Raw genomic sequence first — 25,722 nt, 5'->3', positions numbered from 1 at the left:
AGACACTAAGGTAGGGTCTTGTGACTAGGTAGTAAGATGAGTGCAGAGTAAAGAGGTAGAGTGTTGTACCCTGATCCCCTTCCTCCTGCCTCCTATATATACTCATGAGTAGACTAGGAGTACAAAGATAAGAGGTAGTCGTACATTGTACAATGTACAAAGTACAATGTACAATGTGCAAAGTACAAAGTGCGGAATGTACAAAGTACGGAATGTGAAACTATGTAGAAGGTACAAGTTGTTCCCCTGATCCTTTACATCGTACAATGTGCAAAGTACAAAGTGCGGAATGTACAAAGTACGGAATGTGAAACTATGTAGAAGGTACAAGTTGTTCCCCTGATCCTTTACAATAGTCCAATTGTTGCAACAATTCTTCCAAAGCTGCACTGAGTTTGGGTGAGACTGCAATTGACCAGCTCTCTTTAGGTCAAAGGTTGCAGGTGATCTAGATCTTGACAGCTATCTGAAGCCAGAAACAAGCTGTTGCAAGTATGTCAAATACTTGACACTGCGTCCAGTGGTTTGATTGGTGAGTTGTGAATGAAGAAGAGGTGTGTGGAGTGGATGAAGGGAGTAGTAAAGTGTTGTTTTTGTTGGAGGTGTAGGCGAGTTGTCCGGGAAGCGCCCCCAAGTGTGATGGACCAAGCTTTCTTTTAAGGGAAAGTTAGGTTTCTCACAACTAATTTATCCGGTTCTCGCAGTTGTCTCAACACTTCTCCTTTAACAAACAATTATCTTACTCTCTCTAACACCCAGTGGAAGAAGCAACAAGGGTAGCTAAGCCTTGAAGGGATTGGCGAAGGTTGTTGTGTGAAGGTGACTTTGTTGTGCAGGAAGACACTAAGGTAGGGTCTTCTGACTAGGTAGTAAGATGAGTGAAGAGTAAAGAGGTAGAGTGTTGTACCCTGATCCCCTTCCTCCTGCCTCCCTATATATACTCATGAGTAGACTAGGAGTACAAAGATAAGAGGTGGTTGTACGTTGTACAATGTACAAAGTACAATGTGCAATGTACAAAGTACGGAATGTACAAAGTACAAAGTACGGAATGTGAAACTATGTAGAAAGTACAAGTTGTTCCCCTGATCCTTTACAGGGACCCCCATTGGGGGTTGCTCCCGGGCCTTACAGCACCTCCAGATCTCATCTTATCCACGCCGGTCCTGATCCTCTGTTGACGCAGTCTGTGGTCTGCCAGGTCATCTCTCCAGCTGGATGCAACACCATAAATGCCAGAGTCAGATGGAAGCGAGGTAGAGGATGTGTGTCCTTGGTAAAAGAGGGCGGGTAAAGGCTGTGAACAAGAGGAGATGAGAGGAATGTGTGGGGGAGTTGGATGTTTAGGGAGTCGTCTGGTACATTAGCAACAGAGATGCGGGCAAGAACGATCTACTCAACACCAATATCCCATGAGAGACTCTCCTTGCTGCGTGCAGAGAGGCATGTGAAAAGCAAGTAGGTCAGCAGGGTCGAGTTGAGCAAGATCAGTCCACTTAATACATTATCAATGATAGCCAGCAAGGCGGGATCCTTGAAGTTTGCATGTTGAGATCTTGCTATAAGGCTTTGAATCTGTACATAAAAGGAAGTCAGAAGGTTGATCTGGTCAAGCGTTCTATTTGATGTTGGCAAACTCACCTGCTGTATCTTTCTGGAAACAGTTAGACTGACAACACCGTCATCTACCCCGCCCACTCAATACTCCTCTCTCATTGGAATATCGGATAGTCTTGGTCATGGATTGGCTACTGATGTTGGCAGACCCAATCAAGCAAGAGTCAACAAGCATGGTAACCCACCAAGGATCGTCACATCCACAGTGCAGGGAACCAGCAAGTGTTGTCAAGGTCAGAAGAGTAGGGTTGATCTTGAGGTTGATGTGTCGAGGTCGATACTACGGCCCAGCAATGACTGACATGTGATCGAGCGGTGGGCGATAAGACAGCTAATCACTGTCCTTGATGACCGTTGCCAATGCAGGTAGCTTCCAAGTAGTATGGAGCTCAACTGAGTTGTTGGGTTGTTGGCTTTAGGGGTTTGAGTTGGTGAGTCTGTCGTTGCTGGTGTTTCTCTCCTTGTAGTGATCAGGGACATGCAGTACATGCTGACCTTTTGTCATCTCTCTGTGTAACCTCAATCTCAAGGCTGTATGCATGTAGCCTAACCCAAGACATCGGCAACAAAAACTTTTCCCGGTCTCCATTGGCTGTACGGTATTCCATTGACCCTCTCGTCTCACACAATGAACTGGACCTCTGAGCTCCCGAGGTCCTAAGCACCTGAACAATCAACTGGCATAACACCCATCATATAATAGACCAAGTCAAGGCACTGCCGTGTTGTACAGTAACAACTAGATCCACCAAGATTGTTTACTTGATGTTCCTAGGCACTAGTAATGGTGTATTACTAGTGCTGATCTTGTCTTGTTGTAAAGATGAATTCAATGTAGCTCACTTGCTTGCGTAAAAGTAAAGTAGTACATGAGAGGGGAATGGGAAATCAGACCCAAAATGGTCTGCTATATGTGCTATTCTGATAAGCATCTCTTAGTGAACTTACAACTGGAGCAGTCACACATTTGTGTCTCTGAACGTATATGGCATCCCCAGTCATACATGACATTCTATCAATAAAAGACCTGGGTTGAAATCAAGTTGCCCCTTGGTCCCCTAGGAGTCTAAGCAAGCGAGGTCTCCCAGTCCTGAGCGCAACCATATTGATGGCGCTGTAGGTGTCGTCGGCCAGTCACTGTCTGTACCAATCATTGATGTGCTCCCTGAATGTCAATTGGAATCTGACTCATTGCTTGGCCAGTACTCTGAGACCCAAATCACCTATCTCATAGGTGAAAGAAGCTCGTAACCAATATGTGACACCAGCTGCATAAGTGTGACTCCAGTCACAAATTTGCGTCTCCAGTCACAACATGGGATCCTGGTCACATGTTGACCCTTTGTGCTTGAGATTGCATCTTTAGCATGACCTATAATGACATAGCATGCTAATCTTCAACAACTGTGAGCTTGCAGGGAACCTCCAATTTCTGAGCTTGTTATGCCATATCCCAGTCATAGGTGTGCATTGATAAATCATGGTCCAGCTGCCATTCATAGTGCTGTAAACAGTCCAGACTGGGATGCAAGAAAGTTTAGTCCAATCTGTGTGTCCTCAATGTATACTGATATATATCTGAACACTGCAACTCCTCATTATGTCACCCTGGTTTGGCACTGGTGAGCACTTGTCTCCGCCGTTTCAGATGAGCTGTGTTCCTTAACTATTCATTGTCCCATTGGAACACACTTTTACCCAGCTATCTCTGTCCCATAGCATATTTGACCCCATCACAACAAATAAATTCAGCTGCCTCTCTAATCAATTGCATGATCATCATGTCAACAAGATTGCCATCTCTGTCCTGGAATAGAAATTCATCCAGTTGTCTCAAACTGCAACTTCTGGCAGTTGAAGTGGGGGACCGAGATTGTCGAGACAAATTGTTTCTGTGATAATGTTTCAACACTGTTTCTTTCCTCAAACTTAGCGCATCAAATTCTATTATCGGCAAGATGTGTTCTTGTGTGTGGTACCTGACATCTTGTGGTGAAGACACATTATTACGAGACGTCTTTGCATTGCGAGGAGTTGGCAAATGAGCTTGTTGTCTCGCTGGGATCAATCTTCAGTTGTCTTGAAAAGTAATTGAGAGGTTTGACAAGCCCAAAGATTTTCTCTAATGGCTATCGAAGTGAGCAGTGTGGTTACAGCAAGCTATGACACATGCACTATATTTATTATTCTCCTCATACTATCTGGCATGATCAGCTCAATTCTTCCCTGCCAAAAGGGCAATATATGTGTGGCAATAAGAAGGCTCTGAGCAAGATTAGAATGATAAAGGCTTAGGAAGATAGATAGCGGAGTCATAATCAAGGTAAGTCTAGGGTATGTAGATGTGATAGCAGATGAAGAACCATATACAATATTCCTTAATCAACTCCAGTGGGAACATATCAAGTTGTGGTCCAGGTATATGCATGTTGCTGTAAAATATCCACCCAGGTGTCGCTTGGATTTTGTATCCTGTCAGCCAATCTGGAAGGATTTAGCCCGAGCTTGTTGGAAATAGACAGGTGATGATTAGTCATCAGCACATGGAAGCAATCTCAACCACAAAGCCAACACACAAGTCTGTGCGCGTCAACTCGTTGTGCTGACGCGATGAGTATCCTCATTGTGTCCACACGTTGAGGATACACAACGTAAATCCTCGTTGTAACGCCACATTGTGGATACTCGTTGAGTATCCCCATCGAGGATACACACCTGGGCACTTGCCCTCTCCCTTTCCTGCCTTGCAATGAGGCAACTCAACGCAACAGGACACAACTCGAAACCCTCTTTGTGGTGGCAAAACCTGCCACGTTCCTTTCTCAGAAAGGTATATATAGCAGGCCATTTTGGCCTGATTTCTCTTTCCCCCTCATGTACTCTTTTACTTTTATGCAAGCAACATTGATTCATCTTCACAACAAGACAAGATCAGCACTAGTAACACACCATTACTATTGCCTAGGTACATCAAGTAACCAACCTTGGTGGATCTAGTTGTTACTTCACAACAGAGCTGTGGCTGAGCCTCACGTTGAATGACTCTCTTCCTGCGCCTCAGCAGCCTGTTTAAGGAAAACTCTGCTGGGAGGTCATGCGCTTGGTTCTCATAGAAAGATGAAAGGAAGGTACAATGACAACTAGTCAGAGGTTCGCTTCTCAATTATGTACAGGATCATGTATATACATGTCAGCAACAGGGCACTAACGTGTTGCATTCATCTTGACGCAACATTATATCCATTTGTACGGAGCAACATGAGTGCAGCTGACAGAACAAGCCTCGATCCTAGTTTCATATCAGAGACCACCTCACATCAAGGGCATGACACCACGGAATATCCTACAAGACATCTTCACAATAGCACCGAAGGATCCAGATTACACGATCCTTCCTTAACCCAGATGCAGTGGACTGAACAGGCTCGTGACCCCAGTCTGTCCCACAGTATCAACTCTTGGAAAGGTTATCACACAGTCGGAGTTAGCAGAACAGCCCATCAAAGCACAAATGGCCAGTACAGTCAACCGTTCTACACAAGTTCTTCAGGGTATCTACTCGAAGAGACAGATCAAGGCAACCTTCTTCAGAGTCCTAGGTTCAGGAACACCTCAGTTCGCCAAGGAGATTCCTCCATAGCAGCTCCAATAACGACTGGCCCATTCAACCAGACTTGCTATACAGGTGATGCAGAAGCTCTCCCACAAGTGCAGTTTCTGGTTCAGCAAGGTATCTCACCACCAGACTATCTAGTCCCTGATATAATGCCTGAAGAGACTGATGGATCAGGCCATCATCGACCTGTTGACCACTGGGATAAGGGTTATAACCAGAGTAGCTTTTCACATGCTTGGCAGTCTACCTTTCAGGAACAGAGTTTACCTTGGCAAAGGGGTCTACAGCAACAGCAAGATATTTGGGAAGGGGCAGCCACAGATACATGTGAGACACTGCCAATATTGATGAGTCCAGAGACTGACCAGAAGTTTGTCCAGATCCATCAACTATGGTCAGGCACAATGTGTTTCTGCCCATTGCAAACACAGGCACAGATGATGTGACTTTGCCCAGTAGCATTATGCAAGTGAATGCTCAGGAGGTGACCGGCAAGATGGTGACTCTGATGAACCAGAGTGTGATTCTGCCCAGCCACATCGGTGATGATGCAATCAGGCAATTGGACTTTGATTTCCTGTGGAATCTGGACCCAAAGAGTGCTGGGAGAGTCAAGTTAGAACTGCAGGCCAACAAGGATCCACAGCAACTTTTAGACTTTCTGACTGGACTACAGAAAGCTGTTGGAGAAAGAAAGCGATTTGATGGCTTTACTAAGAGTCCTGGAAGCTATTATATTTATGAGTGCTCTGATGAGCATTGCAACCGGATAGTGATCAGAGCAGGATCTCAGGAGGGATATTGCTCATATCACACCAGCAGAGTCAGCCAGCCACGGAAGCGTCGGAAGCATTGAAATGTCTTGCTTATTGTCACTCAGGCATGTAAGACAGCGCAGCATAAGTATCCGCTTGTGTTGTCAAAATTCATGGGATTGATTGATCTGGAGCAAGGCTTGTGTGATGAACCAAGCTTTCTTCTGAGGGAAACTTGGGTCTCTCACAACTAATTCATCTGGTTCTTGCAATTGTCTCAACATTGCTCCCTCAGAGATAATCATCTTACTCCTCAAACACTCAATAGAGACAGCAACAAGGGTAGCTAAGCCTTGAAGGGTTTGACAAAGGTCATAGTGTGTGGAGGTGGCTTTGGTAAGCAGGAAGATACTAAAGTAGGGTCTTGTCACTAGGAAGTAACTAAAGTAGGGTTCTGTGACTAGATGAGTGAAGTGTGAAGGTGTAGGATGCTGTACCCTGGTCCCCTTCCTCCTGCCTCCTATATATACTCATGAGTAGGCTAGGAGTAAAAAGATAAGAGGTGGTTGTACAATGTACAAGTGTTACGGCGGAAGTCACTAATGGGCGATAGGTCCTAAGTCATACGGCGTAGGGTGCTTTAAGGTGAATCACAGGTAGTCGGGAGAGTGTCGCAAGTTCGTTTAGATGAAGCGAGTTCGGGTAAGGGGTACGGATCCAAAGATATATGGATAAGGAAGGATGATCACTCGGTGTGAGGTACCGGATTCGGTCTAAGGTAAATCGATGAAACGTAGATACTTAGCGACGTCCTTGAGTTTGTAACCTCTCCGCAACACGTCTTGAAGATGTTGTAACAAGTCAGATAGGCGTGTATTGAATGTGATATCGAAACTTGACCTATTACTATTACAGAGTGTCCTCTATCAAATTCAGTCAGGTTCCTCTAGCTATTCATACGGAGACGAGTATGGAGAAGAGACTGGCAAACACTGAAAAGACCCAAGAACAAAAGAACGGCGGGAGATGGCGAAACCGGGAGATCCAGACGGCAAACAGACGAATCCTGTCGAGAGCAACCGGATTTGGTAGAGGAGGCGGGTCTGAGTTCACATTGTCCCTAGGTACGTTGAGTAAGGTTGTTGAGGTACTGAGTAAGGTTGTTGAGGTACTGAGTAAGGTTGTTGAGGTACTGAGTAAGGTTGTTGAGGTACTGAGTAAGGTTGTCGAGGTACTGAGTAAGGTTGTCGAGGTACTCAAGGTCCTTGTACCTGTCTGTGATATGTGTCAGGAACTGATTGTTATTGTTCCGGTGAATGGTAGGGACGACCGAATCTGCTCCAAGGAATCGGGTTCGCCTCGTCGAGCCAGACTTAGGTGTATGCTGATGTCCGTGGAACAAGCCCGCTGTAGGCGCGCGCGCTGCCTACTAGACATCTAGATCTCCCTCCACACACACACATGTATCATCACCACACCTTGTATCACCACATCATCATCATCCTAGTCATTGAGCCTGTGCTTGCCTCCTCGCCGCGTGTTGGTAGTCGACTCACGCGATGATCCTGTGACAACAAGCTACAATATATAAGAATCAAAGTAAAAAGCACAACGTGCAATGCACAGAGTACAAAGTTGGAGTGCATGTCATGAACAAACCACTCTGCTTCATCACCAGACAAACTTGACACATCATCGAACAAAATCGACACCAACAAACATGACGAGTCTCTCTGATCTGTTCACAATTTGCTGACCACTGCTATCCGTCCTACAAACCTTGCTCCTTTCCAAATACGGCGTAACCATGTGAAACTATGTAGGAAGTATAAGTTGTTCCCCTGATCCTTTACAGATTGACTGTGTCATTGATTCAGAGCGACAAGGGGCTTCCCAAGCCGATACTCAACAAGAACGAGGGGAGATACGACGATGATACCCACCTTGGAGACCGCTGCCTCCTCCTCTAAGAACGGCTCATCGCAAGACCCTTCCCTGTGCCTGGGCCTTTTTGCAAGTTTTGACTAAATAATCGCGTCTCACTGGCTGTGAGGAACCCTTCACCAGGCACAATTACCTCTTACGCACATGTTTTATCCTGGAGTCAACTTGTTGATCCTATTCTGCTCTCTCTCGATCATTTCAACCAGATCTATGGTATCAGGAAGCTTGCCATCAATCATAAGGGCAGGTTGGTACAAAGTGAGGGGAGGATCAAGGGATGTGGCATCGGCAAGGATGTAGGAATTGCTGATCTTGGAGATGGCATTCCTTTGACCAGAATACCCCTGCTTTGCCATCAGCCATGGCATTTATGCTCGGTCGCCATCCTTTGATGGATTGGTGGTGACATCGAGGCGCTGGCCGGGATGAAGACCAGAGGGAATCTCAGGGCGGTGTCGAGACTCGAGACAAAGAGGATCATTTGAGGCGTGTCCAATCTGAAGGTGAAGGGGACTCAAGCTAAGATACCAGGGCTAGTTTGGGAAGGACCGGCATCGTACTGTCGTTCAACTTGCCACGTCCTCGGTAAGATCACAAGAACAATCAAGGTGTAATCGTATGCAGCATACGTAGCGTCGCCAGTATCTTTGGGGGTCGGCTTTCAAAAATCGCCGTTTGCATTATGGTATTATGTTGATTGACCTCCTGACGATTTAGCTCGTGACCCCGAGACCACTTCAAACAAGGGCTAACGTGTTGCGACGATCGCGACTGAAGTGATACGGACAGTTGCCGCGACTACCTTACGGTATAGTGTGTCACTCACATACTCAATGGATTGCCGCCGACTCAAAACAAGAAACTCGGACAAGCCTCGGAACTGAAGGATTTGATGAATATCGTGGAACGATCAGACAGGCTGCCGGGAGTCTGGAGATCGACTATCTACAAGTTGATATGAGGTCTCGTTGGAACGATTATTATCCAGAAACATGGCCCGTACTCGCCTGTACGGCGAATCTCGTGTGCGATGTCGTAAGCCTGAGAGATGATATTTATCAGATCGACGAACAAGAGGCAGGGAAGAGGCAAAGGTCCAGGCAATCACCTTCATTCGGAATCGAGTACAGCTCTTTGTAATCGATATCCAGGGCCTGTCCTCTCGTCCAGAAATCCTCACAATTCTGAGAGACCCATATCGATCAGTACCGATCGGGCATGTCGTCTGAGGCGCTCTTCCGCTTACAGTCACGATGCCCATGTCAAACGGGTTCCCGCCACCTTCTTCCGCCAGCCTCATACCTCTTCCTGCAGCACCTTTTGTGAAGCGATCGAGCCCTAACAGTTGCAAGAGAGGACCATTCGCGCAATAGCGCAATGCACCGCCTGCCAGTGCCACACAAGGATTATGAGAGACGCGCGACGGCGACAGCCGTCTCGAATCCGTCCTTGTGGTCGAGGTCCCAAAGGGGACAGACTCGTTCACGCCAATTGAGTCGGAAGTCGCAAGACCTTCCTCTTCCGCCCCCGCTTGTCCTGGTCCTGCACCTATATCTATGACGTCTGCTTGCAGTTCGTGCTCAGGTCGATTTGCAGACGGTGCGCCATGAGCGTGTAAGGCGGCCATTGCACCTCCTTGTTCTCGGAGACTTGTGCCACCTCTTCCTCCCATAAATCCATACCGTCCAAGATTGCTGACTTCTAGCGTTGTCATTTGACGCGCGACCTGCCAAGCCTGGCTCGCCAGAAGGATCGTTGTCCACGTGAGTTGCAGCGTAGACCATAACGTTACGGCAAGCAGGTATGGCGCCGTTTGATATGCTCCGCAAACGGAAGGTAGCGTTTGACAGAACGTTATATAAGGCGATTTCTCCGGTTGATAGACCGGGCCATTCTCTCCGTAGTCTGTATTGCGAGACGGTAGTGAGATAAGTATCGGTGAGATCAAGATGAGATCTGTTAAAACCCACATATCACAGCGAGAATGTCAAAGGTGATGATACCGATGACGAGACTCCCGACAAAGAGCAAGAAGTTGGGATGGTTATTATATCCGACTGATGGTTCTTTAGATTAGAAACGTCTTTTTCAATCGTCGACACGTTCAAAACTGACCACAGTTCCATATCCATGGGCAGTGACTGCGACACGAGCACATGGAGATAAGCGGGCAGCGACAGATCAAGCAAGACCGTTAGGGCTTACTGGTCGAAACGACCCGTGCATCGGTTGCAGAGCCTGCAGTGCTTTCCTCGCAGAGGTTTCCTGGCCTATAAAGATACGGAACCTCAGCGATCTCATCGACAGTTGTGATAACGCAATCCGTTCGATAAACATACCATACAGACTATGCAAAAGTATGTCCCATTCAGCAGGGATTTCCCCGCCAAATCTTCGACCAACTGGAAGACAGCCATTTTTGGTCAAATTAGCCTTGGAACAAGATCATACTGTTGTTGCATAGAGACGATTACCTCTGTAAGTCGGTCTTGAGAGGAATCTGGCACTGTCCAACCTGGATCACACACAACCGCCTTGTAGAAGTTGTAGATGCAGATCGACAAACTGACAGCAAAGATGCCATTCGACGTCAGATGCCCCGGGGTCCCTATCGGCACAACAATATTAGTTGATGAGCACGTGGTGAATGCGACACATCGTATCGGTTGAAAGACCAATTACCTCTCAGGAGGAGCACGATCCAGCAAAGTGCTACGTGAAAGAAACTACCGGCTATGATGGCTGCAAAGTAGGGAGACTTGGTCACTCCATCGCCAAAGCCTCGCGTCTTGAGGAGAGTCTTTGTGATGAGCTGGAAATGAGAGGCAGTCAGGACGTTGCATGCAAGCGATGTGTCGCAGTCGATGAACGCACGTGGTGTTGTACGAAGAAGATGGCTATGGCGACCGGAATGCCACAGTACACGGGAAATCGCGCAAAAGCCGAAAATGAGAGGCCAAACGACAAGACGGGACTGAGCCAAATAAGTTTGTTCTGGTTTGCCTGTCGACATCAGCACCGAGTACGCAATACTGATATCAGCAGATTGATCAATGCTTATAGAGCGACAAGCATGGCTTACCTCGCTCATAGCAGGAATGCGTTTTCGGCCGAGATCGTCGAAGCCAGCGTCCTCGAGAGCCCCTCTCCATGGTCCGATAGCCTTCAGCTCAGCAGCCATATCTGCAGGAGTCTTGCCGTTGTCTTCCTTGGCGTCAAGCGCAGCCCCAGCTCGTAAAAGTCTGGATATGCAAGCACGAGATCCCTTGACTGCTGCCCAATGTAGGGGGGTCAGCTGAGCCGCATCCCGTGCGTTCAGAGATGCCCCATGCTTGAGAAGCAGATCGATGGACAAAGCGTCGCCTATAAGCAAAAGCCGGATACGGGTACAGCGTCAATTCGCAGTCGAGGCACGCTTTGCACGATAAACGAACCTTGCCAAGCAGCCCACATCAGCGAGGTGTGTCCATCCGTATCTCGGTCGTCTACCCCGATTGGCTGTCTCAGCAGATAGAGGAGGGGCATGACCGCAGAGGAGTGGGTTACCAGATGGAGGGTGTTGAAGCCCTGCGCATCCTGAAGTTCTGGGTTTGCGGATCTCGATAGTAGGAGTTGGATCACGTAGAGGTGTCCGTTTCTTCGAAACGGCATTATGTTAGCTTACGCCGCAGGTAGCTAAGTAGAATTACGACATCGCTCACCTGGCTGCCCAATGTAGTGGAGTTGCTTTGAGCTCTCCGCCCACGGCATCGACGACGGCACCGTGATCAATCAACCACCTGAGACAGTAAGTTAGTCGCTATCTTCACGACATCATGCAGAATCTCTCGCAGACCTCGACTCACTCGCACGCCTCCACGTGAGCATTGATAGCTGCCCAGTGCAGCGCCGTCACATCGCCAGCATCTCTCTCGTTCACGTCCAGGACTTGATCATTCTCGGTCTTCTCCCTGAGCATGTGTTCGAATCCAGAGACATCGCCAAGCTGTGCGAGAGCGTGGATCTATGCGCACACACCGAGACAGGAGGAATGTTTAGCACGGCTATATACTGCTTAGGTGAGGATCATTTACCGATGATTCGGGAGAAACTGTGTTGTCATCTTCGCGAAGAGTTTTCGTGCTGTGATCCCGACCGATACCAGACCCTTCTCCGGCAATGACTGCTTGAGTAGTTACTGTTCCAGCTGAACTCGCCTTCTCAGTCGGTAAGGGTAGCGGCATTAGCTGAAGGGGGAGAGATCCGGCTCAGAGTGTCTCAACTCGAAGCGGCCGCGTTGAGATCGAGCTCTGTCTGTACAGTTATAGCGATCGACCTTGAGAAAAGATTGACGACTCGGTCAGACAAGCACGCAAGCAACTCGAAGTCAGGAGGTTCGAGGATCCTGCTATGCACGACCTCGGTCTTCGCCCGCAGCGTGTTTACGTCACCCTTGCGATCACGTGACCACGTTCCCCCCGTTTTATGATCTCCTTGGTTGGTGTTTCATGTCGTGAGATTATGAAATAAGAGTGTTTCATTGCCATATGCCATATGCCATATGCCACGACGATATATCGCATGCGGCAGGAACGGCTTTCGCGACCTAGCGTACTCTTGCGCTCTCGAAACATGTGACATAGCGACACAGAAGGCAAGCAGTAACAGTCTCGTCTAAGATTCATAGATATGTACTGCTGTACTGCTGTCAGCTTAATCGATCTAGACATCGTTCAAGTGCCGTAATCAAATAGCACGATCAGTCCGATGGCGCCTATCAGCATCGGGTAGAACGCGTTTTCGAGGCTTTTCAATCCCTGGTAAGATCCCAAGAAACCGTGCTGAGGAATCAAGGGAACAGGCTTGGCCAAAGGCGCGCCTGCTGGCGGAACACCAGAAGCCGATCGACCGCCCGACAGTAAATCCGTGAGCAGATCGGTATCGACGGTCTGCAACAGACTTGCACATGTTGAGGGCTGTGATTGACAAAGGTCGAAAGCTGAAACACAGTACAGTCATTTCAACGGAGATACTCGCGCCTGTTGTCAGCATTTACACTCACCCTGAAATGCAGGCGGAAGGCCTGCTAGCAGTAGGCGATCAGCTAATGACAGCTCAGGGCCGTTTTTGGGCTGATTTGAAGCATCAGAGCCGCTAGCATGATTGCCTGAAAGCGGTCTGTTCAGCCTGGTCAAGCGCGTAGTGACCCTTGTGGGTACTCACCCTGATTGATGTACCAGCTAGAAGAAGCGGCCCCGTTCGGCCCAACAGCATGATGCTGACCGCCAATGTGCGGCTGAGGGTCCCCGTTAGAGGCGGGCGCAGATGATGCTGAATTCGGTTGTAAGACTGCTATCAAGTCTCGTAGCTGCTTGACGCCCAGCTGTTGGCCAGTCTGGGCTGGAGAAGTCGTGACCGGTGCCACATGGGGATCCTTGCCGGAGAACGCCTCGGCCAATCCCAGCGGACCCTGAATGATAACGATCGCGAGCAATGCAAAGCAGAACAAGCTAATGAACGCTGCAGGTGAGATGATTGTCATTTGAGACCCCCTGAATATCGGTCCGATGGTCAGCTTGTCATCAGTAGTGAAGTGTTTCTTCCATTTTCATGATCGTCTTACGCTGAGCTTTCTGTCGACCCAGCCTTATCCTTGTCTTTGTCCTTTTCTTCCTTGTCAGGACTGCTCGAGGCAGATGGAGCGTTTGTCATCGAGAGTTGAGGCAAGTATTTGAAAGCCCAGTAGCAACCAGCGACTGTGAGAATGCACAGTACAGCGGCAAACGGCGAAACGATGGATCCTGGTTGGGCGACAGGGGGAAGCCCTGCCATCGGGATGAACGGCGGAGGGTAATTTCCAGGTAAAGGCCCCGGATAAGGTCCAGGAAAACCTTGAGGAAACGGATGAGGTTGTCCGGCTGGGATATTCATACCGGGAGTGGGAGTGTTAGAAGCGGAGGGAGTTGCTGTGACCGTCTCCCTCACGGTCACGGTGGGAATAGCAGATTCAGACATTTTTTGAAAACGACGCGGCCAAGTGACCACGACCTTGTGGTCGCACATCAACTCCCTGCCCCTAGATTGGTCGTACGGCTTTGGAGTATATACAGACCATCTCCTTGCACCTTCGGCTGATTCGAAACATCAAGGAAGCAGAGGTGAAACTGACGGGATGAAACGAGACCTTCCTTTGTTTTCACATTGCTTTGTTCCCGGTGCGGTGCTGGTTTCCGCGTGAGAATATCCATGTGTCCCTCTGCTGTTTCGGACGTCAACATCTATTGTAACATTTCCCAATAACCCAAAGTATACAACCTGATTGTGAAATCTAGACGGGTTCGAGCCGGACTAGAGAGAAAAGCGGAAGTCGCGGTAGGAGGATCTTTTCGATTTTCTAGTTTCAACGATCAGCGCTTCTCAAACCTGTTTTAAAATACAAATACAATGTGAGCCGTTAGCCATCCGATGTCACTTAGACGGCGACTAATCACGTACAGGTAGTGACCGAGACCCCAAGTCTCTCCGCGATCCATGGCAAAGAATTCTGCACACGCCAAGAAGAATACGCGGAATCTATTCGCACAAGCGAATCCGTCAATCATCAGTCCGAGTTAGCAGTGGTGTCCAGAGACTGTAGACAAGCTCACCTGTAGAAGCTCTTCCTTCCTTCGTCTTTACCGAATCCCTTCTGCTCTGCGTCCTCTTCCAACAACCTCATACCTTCAGTCTTGTTGGAATCTTGCAATCGCAACCAAGATTCGAGAGTCTGTGCGTAATGGTTGCCAGGGATGAACCAAGACTTTTGCAGGACGAGGTCCTTTTGGAAATAGGTGAAGAGATCCAACTGTGTATCATCAAGCCATTCGGATCGTCAGTCGGTGAAAGAGAGCATATCAGTCGGACTGACCGAGGGCATGGTTCCTCCGCTGAAGAAGTGCTTGCTCATCCAACCATCATTGTCCTCGAACTCGTAAGGCGTGTCCTTGTGCACGAACACGTGGATAAAGACCTTGCCGCGAGGTTTGAGCCAAGTGGCTACTTTGGCGAACAGGTGGGGGTACCCCTTCATGTGCTCGAACATTTCGATAGAAAGCACATGTGTGAACCTGGACAGCGAGCAGGAGACTTGATCGGTTCAGCTCGTCTCTTTCTTCGAATGTTAACGTTCCAGACTTACTGCTCCTTCTCCTCGAAATCAAATTGCGTAAAGTCACCAGTGATCACCTGGAGACATCGACATGCGTTGTTAATGACTGGTGATGCTAGTAATGTCGTCGCGTTTGTGATTCACCTCGACGTTACCAAAGCCCTTTTCCTTGCAGGTCCCGTCGATGTGAACCTTTTGGGTCCGCGAGTTGGACAACATCTTGATGCTGGCTTTCGGGTACTTTTCGGCCAGGTAGAGTCCCAAACTTCCCCATCCGCAACCGAGGTCAAGGATGCTGAGGCCCTCTCCCTGTCCCGGACCCTGCTCTCCCAAGCCGGCCTTCTCACAGTAGCTCTTGAGCATGACCTCTTCGGCCTCTGCGAGCGACTCTTTTGCGTACTTGATGTCTTTGGCTCCGCCCGGTCGAGTCGAATCTTCGAGTGATGGGTAGTAGCACGAAGAGTACTTCATTCGAGGTCCGAGACACAGCTTCAAGAAGGAAGTGGGGACTTCGTAGTGTTGCTCATTCGCCTTTGCCTGATGTTCGGCCAGAGGTCGGTTGGGTTCACCCAGTTTGGCGATAAAGTCCATCTTGGCCGCATGGTTGGCAGCTCCGGTACCTAAAGTGAGAACCGATTAGACTTGTGCTGTATAGTACGAGCAGCGGGTCAAACGATGGAACACTCTACTGACCCTTGTCAATCTCGGCGAGACGAACACGGTTCAACTTTCTGATGACGGGACGGAGGACAGCGTCGGGAAGCCATCCGTTGTCGAGAGCCGACTCGCCGTACTCGGTGAGGGATTCGAAGATGGCCTTTTGTTTCACGGGAGCGGGGTTGGACATGGTCAGAGTTGTGTGTCTAGATGCAGGTAGATGCAGTGGCTCGGAGAGTGGTGATGGGTGCTGCTGGGGATGAAGACGACTATAAGCTGTGTGCTGGGTGGTCATCATAAAGGAAGACCTCGACATTCCGAGAGCGAGAGACGGCCATGGCAGCGTCGTCATGGGCGGTTTGCTGCTCACTCTTGGCCCCGATCGATCGGGTACGCGCCACGCGGCCTCGCCCTCGGGCACGGGCAGGCCATGCCGTCAGCCACTAATTCTCGTCACGTGATGTCAAACACTTCTCTAGCAGTACAAGGGATTCCGGTAGCGGATAGCTGATGTTGCCCCGCTAGCTCGCAGCTCAGATTCAAGGGGCTGCGTTCGAGACACAGGACTAGACCCTCCATGAGACATGAAACTATCGCTATTGGAAATATATATTAGGAGCACTCCCAAAAGCGACGCTCCAGGTTGAAACTGACGCGTCATTTGGGATGGCTCATTCGCCAATCGTATCATCAGCGGTAAGCCAGCTACAGCTACAGAGATGGCCCAGTACAAAAGTGCTGAACCAATGCCGCGGATTGAAAGAGGCTAACAAGGTCTGTCCGAGCAGTCCCGGGCCATTGTCTACTGGGTGCATGACGTTCAGCGAGAGAGAGAAGAGTTTGAAAGATTGAAGAGCGGAGCCGATCACTCGAACTCCTTCATGAGCTAGCCCCCAAGGATCAGCGACGTTTGCGTGATTTGTAATGCTTGTAGCTTCTGAGACTTTCAAGTGACCTACTGTGTTTTTTCAATCGGTTGTCTTGCGATCGGTCACGATGAAACGCGTAGCGAAAAGCGCTTTAAGGCTCTCACTGGGGGGTCACGGACATACAAAAAGATCCAAATGTCCGTAAGTCGTATCGGTGAGCTGGGTACGTTATCGAGTGTTGAAAGGCGGTATTTGTAACCGATTCCACGACTCGAGCTTGCATCTTTACATCTTTATTGTCTTGCACCCCAGTCAACGCTACGTACTGTACTTTCCACAGTCCATTCTTAGTCGGTCCTAGGATTGGATTCCGTGTACATCGCTGAGAGCCGTCTATCGAGGCAGGCTAGGTTATCATCAGCAGGAGACCATGGCTTACAACCCGAACTTTGTTCGGCCACCCGCAACCAATCAGTATTACCCCCCAGCCCAGTCGCTCCTTCGCCCTGCAGATGTGACCTCTCAACCTATCTCTCATCACCAAGGACCGGGTCCAGATCGCTTTGCGCCGCGTCGCGGAGGTTATCGAGGTGGTGGTCGTACAGGAGGCTCGGGATCTAGGTCAGGTCCCCCTGAGACGATCCGTCAACAGAATTTACCCCCTTCAAGCAATTACAATCGATCGTTCGGTGTGGGAGACACACCTAATGCGCATGCAGGTCCTTCAGTTTATGGTGATCGTCAGAGCATGGGTTATGGACGGGCGCAATCTCCTAGCATGAGTACTGGCAATCATCACGGTGAGCAGATTGTTTAGACGAAGGCTACCTCTTGCATTCGGCTTCGATGAGGATCCGGCTCTGGCGCAATATGGGGAATCCGAGATACGAAAGACAGTCCTTCTTCTGAGAAAGCCAACGTGTCCTGAAAAGAATCACTCGGGACTGTATGGAAACGTAACTCGGCTTGCAGAGGTTTCGGATGAGACATAACGCGAAAGGGAGATTGCTCAGCTTTTCTATCTGCTCTTTGAGTCGAGCCCATCAACTTTCAGAGCTTGAATACAACACGGATTCCATTGGCACACTCCCCCCTTGCGCACTGGCCTATGGTCTATTCGAACGAGAACTCTGACCTATCCCGATCTCGACATCCAGCAGACATCGCGACGTCAAACATCCCTTATGCCAATCACACCGAGCGACGCGATCCCGAGACGCATAAGAAACTGATTGGCGAGCGGATACAGCGTGAACGGCCCTGCCGGACTCTGTTTGTGAGGAACGTCAGCGTGAGTACCGGATGACAATCTGCGCACCGAGACTTCACAATGACTCATGATCTCAACAGTATGAAGCCAACACTCCGGAAGTCTTGAGGTCTTTCGAGGCATTTGGCGAGATCAAGAGCCATTTCGATCTGGTTCGAAATCGAGGCATGGTATTCTTGACATATGTGAGCCAGGCGAAACATCACATGGGCCATTTTGGGCTAACAACCTCCCATATATAGTATGATTCCCGTGCTGCAGAGCGTGCCAAAGACGCGATGCACTCGACTTTGGTGATGAACCGGCCGGTTAGTTGGCCGTTGGCATGAAGTCAATCAAGACACGTATCTGAATGGCTTTGTCGATCTAGATCGATGTGCACTACAGTCTACCTCGAGCCGACGAGACTTCGGGAGCATGCGATCGTGAAAAGAATCAAGGAACCCTCTTGATTAGCCTTGTGAACGAGAGAGAAGCGAATCCGGTGCAGGTACGCAGGATGTTCTCGACCTTTGGCACGATCAAGGATCTCAGACCAGGTCAAGTACGGGGGTAAGGTTTGGGGCTGGTCTTCCCCATATTTTCAGTCACTGACGGTGCGAGATATCCCCACAGCACAGCATATGTCGAATTTTTCGACAGCCGGGTAAGCGCAGTGCACTGCCGACGTTATGCGCAGTCGCTCATCGATTTATGGGAACAGGCCGCTGTCTCTGCTCATGATGCATTGCAAAATGAGCCTCTTGACGGTTCCCGCTTGCGAATAAAGTTCGAATGGGATCAAGGGGAAGACGCCAAGGTTGAGTGAGTCTGATCGGTATTGACTTCTTCATGACTCCACTGAAAGACGGATTGCTGTCGCAGTCATGCCGGGCCAAAGAATCCCGGTGAGAGACGCATTAGCGGTAGTCTTGCAGGAACCAATACTGCCAATGCGAACTATAACCGACGTAAGTATGAGAACATTTCGGCGTGAGTTTGTTTTCAACCGCTTACGCTATTGGTTTACAGCCGCACCGTATCCTGACCGACCAAAACCAGGCGATGCCAAGAAAGCGGATGGTGTGAGTGCCAGGGCGTGCGAGCGAGAACAGCCATTTTTAATCGAGCGAACTTCTCATACAGTCAGCAGACCGTTTACAAGACGCCAGAAAGATTCAAGATGTGAGTATGAGTATGGTCTACTATCATCACCGTGCATTGATGTCAACCTCTACCGTCTTTCGCAGTTGCTCGCCAGTTTGGGATCTCTGCCGCCATCTAATAATGTCTCTGCGCCTCAAGCGGTTCCTTCAGCTTCCGCGCCTGCTCCTAGAGCTAGCCCGTTTGTCCCACCGAATCTACCAAATTACATGGGCAATCGCGTAAACGTACCTCCGGCGCTGCCGCAGATGCGGATGCCGGATCAAAGATCGCTTCCTCCCCGGCCGCCGCCTGTGTTCAATGCGAATGCGCACCAGCCATCGCCCCAACCGCCGCCTGCCGCACCGGTAATATCACCGAGCGTATTTGCTGCGCTTCAGCAATTCAACGCTTCTGGTACTGCATCAGCACCTCAGCAGGCGGGGCCCTCCTCAATACCGAGCATGCCCCAAACGGCCTTTCGACCCCCAAACCTTCCGCTTTTATATCCTGCACAGGCTCCCGCTCCGCCTACACCGTCCAATACCGCCGGCGATACTACGCAAGCAATGACGCAGTTATTAGCATTGTTGGTGAGTCAGGTGCCTTCATTCTGAGTCACGTTGCGATACTAAAAGAACGTTTCATTACCTATAGGTTGCGCAACAGCAAAAGTAGGGAGACACACGGAGTGTGCTTGTATTGTGCCATCAGTAGAACACGCCATTCGCCTGCTCACGAGGGCTCGCTATGTCACCTCGACTAGGAACCATATCCAAGCAGCAGCACGGATCTGGTTAAGAAGATGCTGAATGATACTACGACAATGACAATGACATGGACCGATACATTCGAGAAATTTCTAGGTTCTATATAATATAGGTGTTACGAAACTGTCACTTGAAATTCGGTATTGTGACGGAGGACATGGATTAACCCGTGCAGCTACTGTCGGAGACTGCTGAAAGAGGAAGCACGGCTGGTCTTGATTCCGTGACCTTTTTCGTTCAACATGGTCGCAGAATTGGTTCGTTGCAGCGCTTCTTGAGCGAGCGTCGGGTACTGAGCCGCAATGTCGCTGCAAACGGTACGCACTTCGTGGTCAGCGATGCCGACTCACAAGAGCGATTACCAGAAGTACTCACGCGGCGTATTGGTTCAAGAGCTGAGCCGTGCTAGCCTCGTCCAATCGGTATTGCTTCGGAATGATACCCTTGCCCAATCGATAGGTGACGTGGTTGGAGCAGAGGAGCCCAATGACGATCATACCGATCTGTGCGGGTACGAGGGCAAAGGCGGCGGTGTACCAAGCCTGCATCGCTCGTCGTTCAAACTTGAGGTACTTGGATTTGCAACCGGGAAGGATCGATCGAGGGTAGCAGGTGTTGGACGCCACCGCTTCGACGAACGGAGAGTAATAGCCACAGCAGTGGAGCTGCACCGTCAAGACGCTCATCAGCGGGTCGCACTGGGATACATCTCTCGGAAGGAAGGGCGTCGGTAGCTTACCGCATTCTGGATCCTGACTCTCCCGTCCAAGCCGAGGTCTCGACTCCACTGAGCGTTGATCTTGCCTTCCAGATTGAAGGTCTTTTTCTTGTAGGTGATGTATCCAGGTGCGACGATCAACGCGAGGCAGAACCAAAGGAAGAGCGTGTAGAACGCCAAGAAAGCCCTGTTGTTGAGTAGGATGCCTGAGAAACCCATGATGGCGGTCAAGAGGCACAGAGCTCCCGCCGCAGTCGAGACTGATCAGGAACAGAATGCATCATCAGCTCTCAGGTTCATAGGCTTGCGGTCCGTCTTGAAAGACAAGACAGACGGACTCACTGATGAGTTCGGTCCGGTTTCCAACTCGCAGGACGTCCGAGTTGTTGAAGATGTCAAACCATACGAGCAAGGTGACGACCATGATGGCGATCGAGTAGGCGAGGAACTGGCCATCCGACGCGACGTCAATCATCTCGGTTTGATGTGAACTGTTGAAAGATAGTCCCAGGTACTTACCACGATATTGGCGATAAAGATGACCCATTTGAACCGGTTCCAAACCAACTTTTTCGGCTTTCCGGTATTGTCCTTGACAGGCCCGGTCGCCCTTCTGCCTTCATCACCGTCCTCGTCCTCTCCTCCCATACGCCCATGTCCCTCGGCATTCCAAGCGTTCATACCACCCCCTCGTTTGGCAGGACGACGATGCGCGTACTGCCCCGGTTGATGAAGGTTCGCCATCTTGCTAGGCACATAGTGAGTCGAGAGCACGCCCGACTTGCGGTTCGATGGTTTGGAATCCCTCGACGCCTTGGAGACGAACGACCCGGCGAGGGATTGAGAAGAGTCTCTCCTCGAGCCAGGACCAAAGTTCCTATCCGAGCCCGAGCTGACGAAGGGGAGTTGAGGAGGAGGCAAGGCTTCGCCCGCACCATCGTCATAGTCCTGGTCCTGTTGAGTGTGTCGCGACGAACGATCGACGAGGGAGGTAATGATCCCAGCGGGTCCCCTCCTTCGACTACGAGGATCTTGGGAGGCATCCTGCTGCTGATAGCCATAAGCAGAGGATGCGCCTTGGGCTCGTTGTGAGTCGAGCGATTCGCGTCTCGGCATGATGGATACGAGTGCGAGGTCGAGGTCGACCGGTCTCTCGGCGTTCTTTCAATAGAAGAGAGGGCGAGTTGAGGGAACGAGAGATCCAGCGTCGACGAGAGGAGGTGACCAGAGGAGTATGAGATCCCAGAGTAGGTGGTCAGGCTGGTGGAGATGCTGAGCCCGTGTTATGATGATCGATGGAATGTACGTATATGGTCGAGATGCGATGATGCGAGATGATGGCTGTGTCAAGTTTAGTTCTTTGTTTTCGATTTCGGCAGGCGCGCTCGCTCGCCGAAACTGCGGAAAAAGTGGAAACACACACACGACAAATCGTTGATGGTCTCTCATGATACAGTACACACTGGTACACTCGTAAAAAACACGCAGGCGGGGTCAAACCATAAGAGAGGTTCGTCTAGATATGCTGCAATCCTCTGTTCCCCCCCTACAAGAGAGGAGAAGAGATGCCTGGCGAGGTGGGGTCAGAGGGGAAAGGGAGGAGGTCAGATTGGCTCGAGCCAAAGGTGGGATGGCATCGCGTTTGAGAACAATCACAGTAACAAGTCGAGATGTTGTGAGACGGTGAATGGGGTCAGGTCTGCGGATTGAGGGATGGGGGATGCATCGATAAGCCGAAAGCCGAAGGAAGCGCGATTCAGGCATGACCTGCGAAAAACAGAGGCCACGTGAGTCGAGGTGTTCCTGCTCGCATACTGTAGCCGGTCCGATGTGTTCCATTCGCAAACGAAATTCAGACTCACGAGCGTCAAGGGGCTGTCACAGGATGATCTCGAGCTTGTCATGAGGATCTGGATCGTCAGAAACCGACGTCGCCGGCGTGTTCGTCTTGGTCGCGTGAGCCTCGTCCGTCGCCGTCGTCTGACTGGCAGCACTTTCAGCCTCGAGTCCTCCCGGGACCGACTTGGTCAACCCAGAAGCAGCCTGTAGATGCATCGGGCTCGACCTCATCACGTCCCGATGAATATCGCCGACCAACTTGTCTCTGGCTTGGGAAGAAAAGTCTCCTCCGGGCATTCCGAACGGCATCTCGCCCTTGTAAGCGACAGGTGCTTCGCCGTCGCTTCCGATCGCGGACGGTCGAGCATCGGGCAAGACCCATTGGCGCCATTGACCGTGCGCCAGACGAATGTTTTGATCGCAAATCTCGAGGATCGTGCTGAGGCTAGCCACCTCTTTGACCGTCTCCAAATCGGCTGTCAACGATTTGATCCTGTTGAACGAGGAGATCATCGTGATATCGACCCATCCTTGATTGTCCATCTGCGTAAGCGGTCGGTTCGAGAGTCAGTATCAGCGACATGTCCCGTCTGCAGCTCTCAACATGGACATCGATCGGACTGACCTGTTGTCGCAAGAAGAAATCCATAGCCAGATTCTGCATACTAAAGTAATATTCCAGTTGACCAAGGATAAACGACCTCAGAGTGTCGAGTCCGGAGATCTGGGTCACCGGACGAGGAAAGGGAGCTGCGCCGCCGCCGTAGCTGGCTTGATCGTATGCTTCGAGATTGCCATCCGTAGGCGGCACGAATCCTCCCGTAACGATCGGGTAGTGATAGGGAGAGCTATAGAACGTCGGTCCATAGCTGTACCCAGCGGAGGAACTCTGAGCAGCTTGGCTTTCAGTAGCTCGTCGACCGAAGCCTTGTGGTCCGGTATGACTGGGCAAGCTCGGCGATCGTCCCGCAGGCGGAGACGTCAAAGGGGAGTGTTGTTCCGAATGGGAACGACCGAATCCACCTTGCGTGCCACCTCCGCGACCGCCTCGACCACCGCGCCCTCCACGTCCGCCACGACTCTGAGCAGGAGGGTTGCCAGATCGCGAATGATTGGCTTGGCTGGGTGATGGCACGGTCCCGGGCGAACCGCTCCCCTGCGGTGGATAGAGGTTCTGAGCCTTGCTCGCCGATGGAGTTCCGCTCGGATGGGTCCTCCCTCTTTCCCGATCTCCTCCTGATCCTCCTTTCGAGCGCGTAACTGGCGAATCGTCTGATGGCAAGCTGGAAGTCGCCGCCTGCGGTGTAGATGGAATATGACTTGATGAGGCGAGACCGGCAGCGTCGTCTGATGATCTCTTTTTTGAACTCCCTATCTGAGTCCCATCGACGTCTTCTATGCGTTCCGCAGTCGCCTCGCCTGCCTTGCGCAGAGCGGGTTCGACGAGCTTATTGATGCTCACATCCTGGCTCGCTCGTTCGGTTTTAGCTGCACCGGCCTTGCCCTTCTTACTCGACTCGTGACCATTTGGCACACTGCCTGAACGTGTGCCTTTCGCGCCACCAAGCCCCGCGACGCTCTTCTTTGTGCTTGACCCGGCTGTGCCCCCGGCGGGCTTCCCTCCGCCTTCTATCGCCGGACTGGAAGCGGTCTTCTTGCTTTTCGACTCTGCCGCTTGTTCTGCCTTCTTTTGCCTTTGCGCTCGATCTAGAGCTTCCTGCATCTCAGCCGCAGGAATTGCAGTCCATTTCGTTTTTTCTGCATATGCACACAACACAGCATAAGCGGGATGAAACCCGGTAACCCGGTATACGAGGCTGATTTCTCCCAACTCACTTGGCACCGATGCAGAGGCTGGCGTCTCCTCGGCATCTTCCGTGATGGTCGTTCGCACCTTGTTAGAAGGTCCTGCATTTGTAGTTTTGCTTCCCCCAAGCGCTGCCAAGGATACATCCGGCCAGGCGGTAGGATCGGCGAGACTCGGTAACGGTTCCGTAGGTTTCGAAGACTTTCCAGCATTCTTGCCGGTGGACTTGACGGATGGTTTGAGATCAGGATTGGCCTTTTTCGAACCGGGACTTGCGCTCGAAGCGGCTGCTCCCTTTGATGATAGCTGTTTCGAGCTGGATCCTGCGGCCGCAGGGGTTTGCGATTTTATGATCGAGGATGACGACGAGGAAGCGACCGCATTCGCTGGTAAGGATGCCGACATCTTCTCCTTTCTCGCTTGCCAGATATTGACGATAGGCGTTCGAATAGTCTCGGGCAGAGTCGCTTCCGGGGCAATAGTGGCCACGGGTTTGGGAGGCTCGACACTTGTCCCAGCGATATCCGTACCGTGCGTTGGGGTGGGTTCGTCCGACGCCCGGACTGCATTGGTAGGGGATTCGGTCTGGGCAGTAGGGGTTGTGGTCGTTTTTGTTGTTGTCGCCAGGCTTCTCCATACCGTCTGCGCAGCCCCCCTAGGTTCGGCTTTGTTTAGCGGTCCATTTGTATCATTATCCGTTGACGGATTGACTCTGCTCGGTCCAGCATCCTTCTTCCCGCTCGTCGACTTGTGATCCGCCGATGCTCTCAGCTTGTCCGCCTTGGACTCCTTTTTACTCCGACCCGGTACTTCCTGCCATTCGGTAACGTCTTCCTCTCCCTCTCCCTCTTGTTTTGATCCGTCTTGTATCGTCGTGGTCGTACCTTTTGATGATCTGCCGTTTACTGGCGTGACGGAAGCCGCGATACCGCCATTCCGGCGAGGTACGATGCCGTTGGCGTGAGACGTCTCGCCTTTCTGGTCGGTGACCTGGTCCGGGACAGTCTGGGACTTTCTTATGCGCTCGGCATAGGACAATGCTTTAAAGGTGGATGCAGATGTTGATGTCGTTGCATCTACAGGGGCGGACATTTCGACGAGGGAACCCGTCGGAACTAAGCAGTGAGATGAAAGGTAGAGATCAGCATGGACATTATCGCAGTGAAGCTGATATCAAAAAGGACAATGTGATACTCGAACATGATGCTCTGTGTAATTAAGATGTCGAGAATCAGAGGAACGTATACGCACTAGATAGGGAGAAACTCGTCACAGGACGAGGACTATGGGAATGATTCTCTCTGTCGGGATGAGTCCGGTCTGCTGTTGTGACCTGTGTTTTTGCTCGCCAAGCAGTTGATTCTGATAGATCCCAAGCCTCACTTGCGAGACTCGAGCTATGATCAAGCACGATTTTGCCGTCTTTAGCCAGGCAGAATGGCCTGGTAGCCGCTTTTGTTGGTCGGACAGTCAGGCGAGCCTACTGATCCGCTCGAACAAAGGCTCGTCTCCCTTTTTCTAGTGCAGGGGGTTGATCGTACCCGGCCGTATGGTCGATGCCAGACGCACTCTTTTGTGAATGCTGATGGCGTTACGGTCGTTGGTTGACTAT

At 50.7% G+C, this 25,722-nt stretch overlaps 9 protein-coding genes across 9 annotated transcripts; 2 read left to right on the top strand and 7 right to left on the bottom strand.

Annotated features, from left to right (window-relative positions):
• Nucleotides 1-4,875: 4,875 nt before the first annotated feature.
• On the top strand, nucleotides 4,876-6,089 carry HD553DRAFT_321869 (uncharacterized protein; the record flags this gene model as incomplete). The annotated part of the gene is made up of 2 exons (XM_046181251.1): nucleotides 4,876-5,560; nucleotides 5,665-6,089. 2 exons carry the CDS (start codon nucleotides 4,876-4,878, stop codon nucleotides 6,087-6,089), a joined length of 1,110 nt encoding a protein of 369 aa, XP_046039869.1.
• Nucleotides 6,090-7,108: 1,019 nt separating this feature from the next.
• HD553DRAFT_330590 (DHHC palmitoyltransferase-domain-containing protein) lies at nucleotides 7,109-10,540 on the bottom strand (the record flags this gene model as incomplete). Its single annotated transcript, XM_046181980.1, has 7 exons — nucleotides 10,272-10,540; nucleotides 10,138-10,202; nucleotides 10,048-10,073; nucleotides 9,903-9,989; nucleotides 9,179-9,837; nucleotides 9,041-9,116; nucleotides 7,109-7,263 (listed from the first exon to the last, which is right to left on the bottom strand). Exons 1-7 carry the CDS (start codon nucleotides 10,347-10,349, stop codon nucleotides 7,109-7,111), a joined length of 1,146 nt encoding a protein of 381 aa, XP_046039868.1. The 5' UTR covers nucleotides 10,350-10,540.
• HD553DRAFT_104283 (ankyrin repeat-containing domain protein) lies at nucleotides 10,445-11,770 on the bottom strand. The gene is made up of 5 exons (XM_046176397.1): nucleotides 11,634-11,770; nucleotides 11,367-11,569; nucleotides 11,015-11,295; nucleotides 10,807-10,935; nucleotides 10,445-10,744 (listed from the first exon to the last, which is right to left on the bottom strand). The coding sequence occupies exons 2-5, from the start codon at nucleotides 11,455-11,457 to the stop codon at nucleotides 10,541-10,543; spliced, it is 705 nt and encodes a 234-aa protein (XP_046039867.1). The 5' UTR covers nucleotides 11,458-11,569; nucleotides 11,634-11,770; the 3' UTR covers nucleotides 10,445-10,540.
• On the bottom strand, nucleotides 11,512-11,845 carry HD553DRAFT_259674 (ankyrin repeat-containing domain protein; the record flags this gene model as incomplete). The annotated part of the gene is made up of 3 exons (XM_046177394.1): nucleotides 11,512-11,569; nucleotides 11,634-11,711; nucleotides 11,778-11,845. Coding segments are annotated over 3 exons (204 nt in total), but the record flags the coding sequence as incomplete, so codon positions are not given.
• A 585-nt stretch (nucleotides 11,846-12,430) lies between these two features.
• Nucleotides 12,431-13,746, bottom strand: HD553DRAFT_304866 (uncharacterized protein; the record flags this gene model as incomplete). Its single annotated transcript, XM_046179077.1, has 4 exons — nucleotides 12,431-12,910; nucleotides 12,974-13,078; nucleotides 13,135-13,463; nucleotides 13,535-13,746. 4 exons carry the CDS (start codon nucleotides 13,741-13,743, stop codon nucleotides 12,645-12,647), a joined length of 909 nt encoding a protein of 302 aa, XP_046039865.1. The 3' UTR covers nucleotides 12,431-12,644.
• A 221-nt stretch (nucleotides 13,747-13,967) lies between these two features.
• HD553DRAFT_304864 (S-adenosyl-L-methionine-dependent methyltransferase) lies at nucleotides 13,968-16,017 on the bottom strand. The gene is made up of 7 exons (XM_046179076.1): nucleotides 15,752-16,017; nucleotides 15,203-15,678; nucleotides 15,089-15,135; nucleotides 14,819-15,017; nucleotides 14,559-14,755; nucleotides 14,407-14,484; nucleotides 13,968-14,334 (listed from the first exon to the last, which is right to left on the bottom strand). The coding sequence occupies exons 1-7, from the start codon at nucleotides 16,011-16,013 to the stop codon at nucleotides 14,319-14,321; spliced, it is 1,275 nt and encodes a 424-aa protein (XP_046039864.1). The 5' UTR covers nucleotides 16,014-16,017; the 3' UTR covers nucleotides 13,968-14,318.
• Nucleotides 16,018-17,547: 1,530 nt separating this feature from the next.
• HD553DRAFT_104208 (uncharacterized protein) lies at nucleotides 17,548-19,746 on the top strand. Its single transcript, XM_046176396.1, has 11 exons — nucleotides 17,548-17,875; nucleotides 17,935-18,039; nucleotides 18,097-18,162; nucleotides 18,225-18,406; nucleotides 18,470-18,500; nucleotides 18,558-18,658; nucleotides 18,719-18,804; nucleotides 18,866-18,918; nucleotides 18,980-19,018; nucleotides 19,084-19,569; nucleotides 19,634-19,746. The coding sequence occupies exons 1-11, from the start codon at nucleotides 17,693-17,695 to the stop codon at nucleotides 19,652-19,654; spliced, it is 1,353 nt and encodes a 450-aa protein (XP_046039863.1). The 5' UTR covers nucleotides 17,548-17,692; the 3' UTR covers nucleotides 19,655-19,746.
• On the bottom strand, nucleotides 19,634-21,846 carry HD553DRAFT_104151 (uncharacterized protein). Its single transcript, XM_046176395.1, has 5 exons — nucleotides 20,984-21,846; nucleotides 20,807-20,912; nucleotides 20,486-20,724; nucleotides 20,122-20,411; nucleotides 19,634-20,054 (listed from the first exon to the last, which is right to left on the bottom strand). The coding sequence occupies exons 1-5, from the start codon at nucleotides 21,578-21,580 to the stop codon at nucleotides 19,922-19,924; spliced, it is 1,365 nt and encodes a 454-aa protein (XP_046039862.1). The 5' UTR covers nucleotides 21,581-21,846; the 3' UTR covers nucleotides 19,634-19,921.
• Nucleotides 21,847-22,210: 364 nt separating this feature from the next.
• On the bottom strand, nucleotides 22,211-25,436 carry HD553DRAFT_104120 (uncharacterized protein). The gene is made up of 5 exons (XM_046176394.1): nucleotides 25,362-25,436; nucleotides 24,140-25,225; nucleotides 22,929-24,061; nucleotides 22,327-22,846; nucleotides 22,211-22,231 (listed from the first exon to the last, which is right to left on the bottom strand). The coding sequence occupies exons 2-4, from the start codon at nucleotides 25,200-25,202 to the stop codon at nucleotides 22,343-22,345; spliced, it is 2,700 nt and encodes an 899-aa protein (XP_046039861.1). The 5' UTR covers nucleotides 25,203-25,225; nucleotides 25,362-25,436; the 3' UTR covers nucleotides 22,211-22,231; nucleotides 22,327-22,342.
• Nucleotides 25,437-25,722: the final 286 nt, after the last annotated feature.

This window comes from Filobasidium floriforme, assembly GCF_021052385.1.
Source record: "Filobasidium floriforme strain CBS 6241 chromosome Unknown HD553scaffold_2, whole genome shotgun sequence".
In the NCBI taxonomy this organism is placed as follows: Eukaryota; Fungi; Basidiomycota; class Tremellomycetes; order Filobasidiales; family Filobasidiaceae; genus Filobasidium; species Filobasidium floriforme.
Note: the sequence above shows the minus strand (reverse complement) of the source record. Positions and strands in the feature narration are given on the sequence as shown.

Excerpts from the sequence above, each read along its gene's own strand:
- HD553DRAFT_104283 (XM_046176397.1), bottom strand. The coding sequence starts at position 11,457 with ATGCCCCTCCTCTATCTGCTGAGACAGCCAATCGGGGTAGACGACCGA. Across the intron at positions 10,936-11,014 it reads GCATTCCTGCTATGAGCGAG|GCAAACCAGAACAAACTTAT; the intron begins GTAAGCCATGCT and ends TGATGTCGACAG. Across the intron at positions 10,745-10,806 it reads TCTTCTTCGTACAACACCAC|CTCATCACAAAGACTCTCCT; the intron begins GTGCGTTCATCG and ends TCTCATTTCCAG.
- HD553DRAFT_304864 (XM_046179076.1), bottom strand. The coding sequence starts at position 16,013 with ATGATGACCACCCAGCACACAGCTTATAGTCGTCTTCATCCCCAGCAG. Across the intron at positions 15,136-15,202 it reads AGGGCTTTGGTAACGTCGAG|GTGATCACTGGTGACTTTAC; the intron begins GTGAATCACAAA and ends CGATGTCTCCAG. Across the intron at positions 14,756-14,818 it reads GCGGAGGAACCATGCCCTCG|TTGGATCTCTTCACCTATTT; the intron begins GTCAGTCCGACT and ends GATGATACACAG.
- HD553DRAFT_104208 (XM_046176396.1), top strand. The coding sequence starts at position 17,693 with ATGGTCTATTCGAACGAGAACTCTGACCTATCCCGATCTCGACATCCA. Across the intron at positions 18,919-18,979 it reads ATGCCAAGAAAGCGGATGGT|TCAGCAGACCGTTTACAAGA; the intron begins GTGAGTGCCAGG and ends CTTCTCATACAG. Across the intron at positions 19,570-19,633 it reads CGCAGTTATTAGCATTGTTG|GTTGCGCAACAGCAAAAGTA; the intron begins GTGAGTCAGGTG and ends CATTACCTATAG.
- HD553DRAFT_104151 (XM_046176395.1), bottom strand. The coding sequence starts at position 21,580 with ATGCCGAGACGCGAATCGCTCGACTCACAACGAGCCCAAGGCGCATCC. Across the intron at positions 20,412-20,485 it reads GAGTCAGGATCCAGAATGCG|CTCCACTGCTGTGGCTATTA; the intron begins GTAAGCTACCGA and ends TTGACGGTGCAG. Across the intron at positions 20,055-20,121 it reads CTCTTGAACCAATACGCCGC|CGACATTGCGGCTCAGTACC; the intron begins GTGAGTACTTCT and ends TACCGTTTGCAG.
- HD553DRAFT_104120 (XM_046176394.1), bottom strand. The coding sequence starts at position 25,202 with ATGTCCGCCCCTGTAGATGCAACGACATCAACATCTGCATCCACCTTT. Across the intron at positions 24,062-24,139 it reads AGCCTCTGCATCGGTGCCAA|AAAAAACGAAATGGACTGCA; the intron begins GTGAGTTGGGAG and ends GTGCATATGCAG. Across the intron at positions 22,847-22,928 it reads ATTTCTTCTTGCGACAACAG|ATGGACAATCAAGGATGGGT; the intron begins GTCAGTCCGATC and ends CCGCTTACGCAG.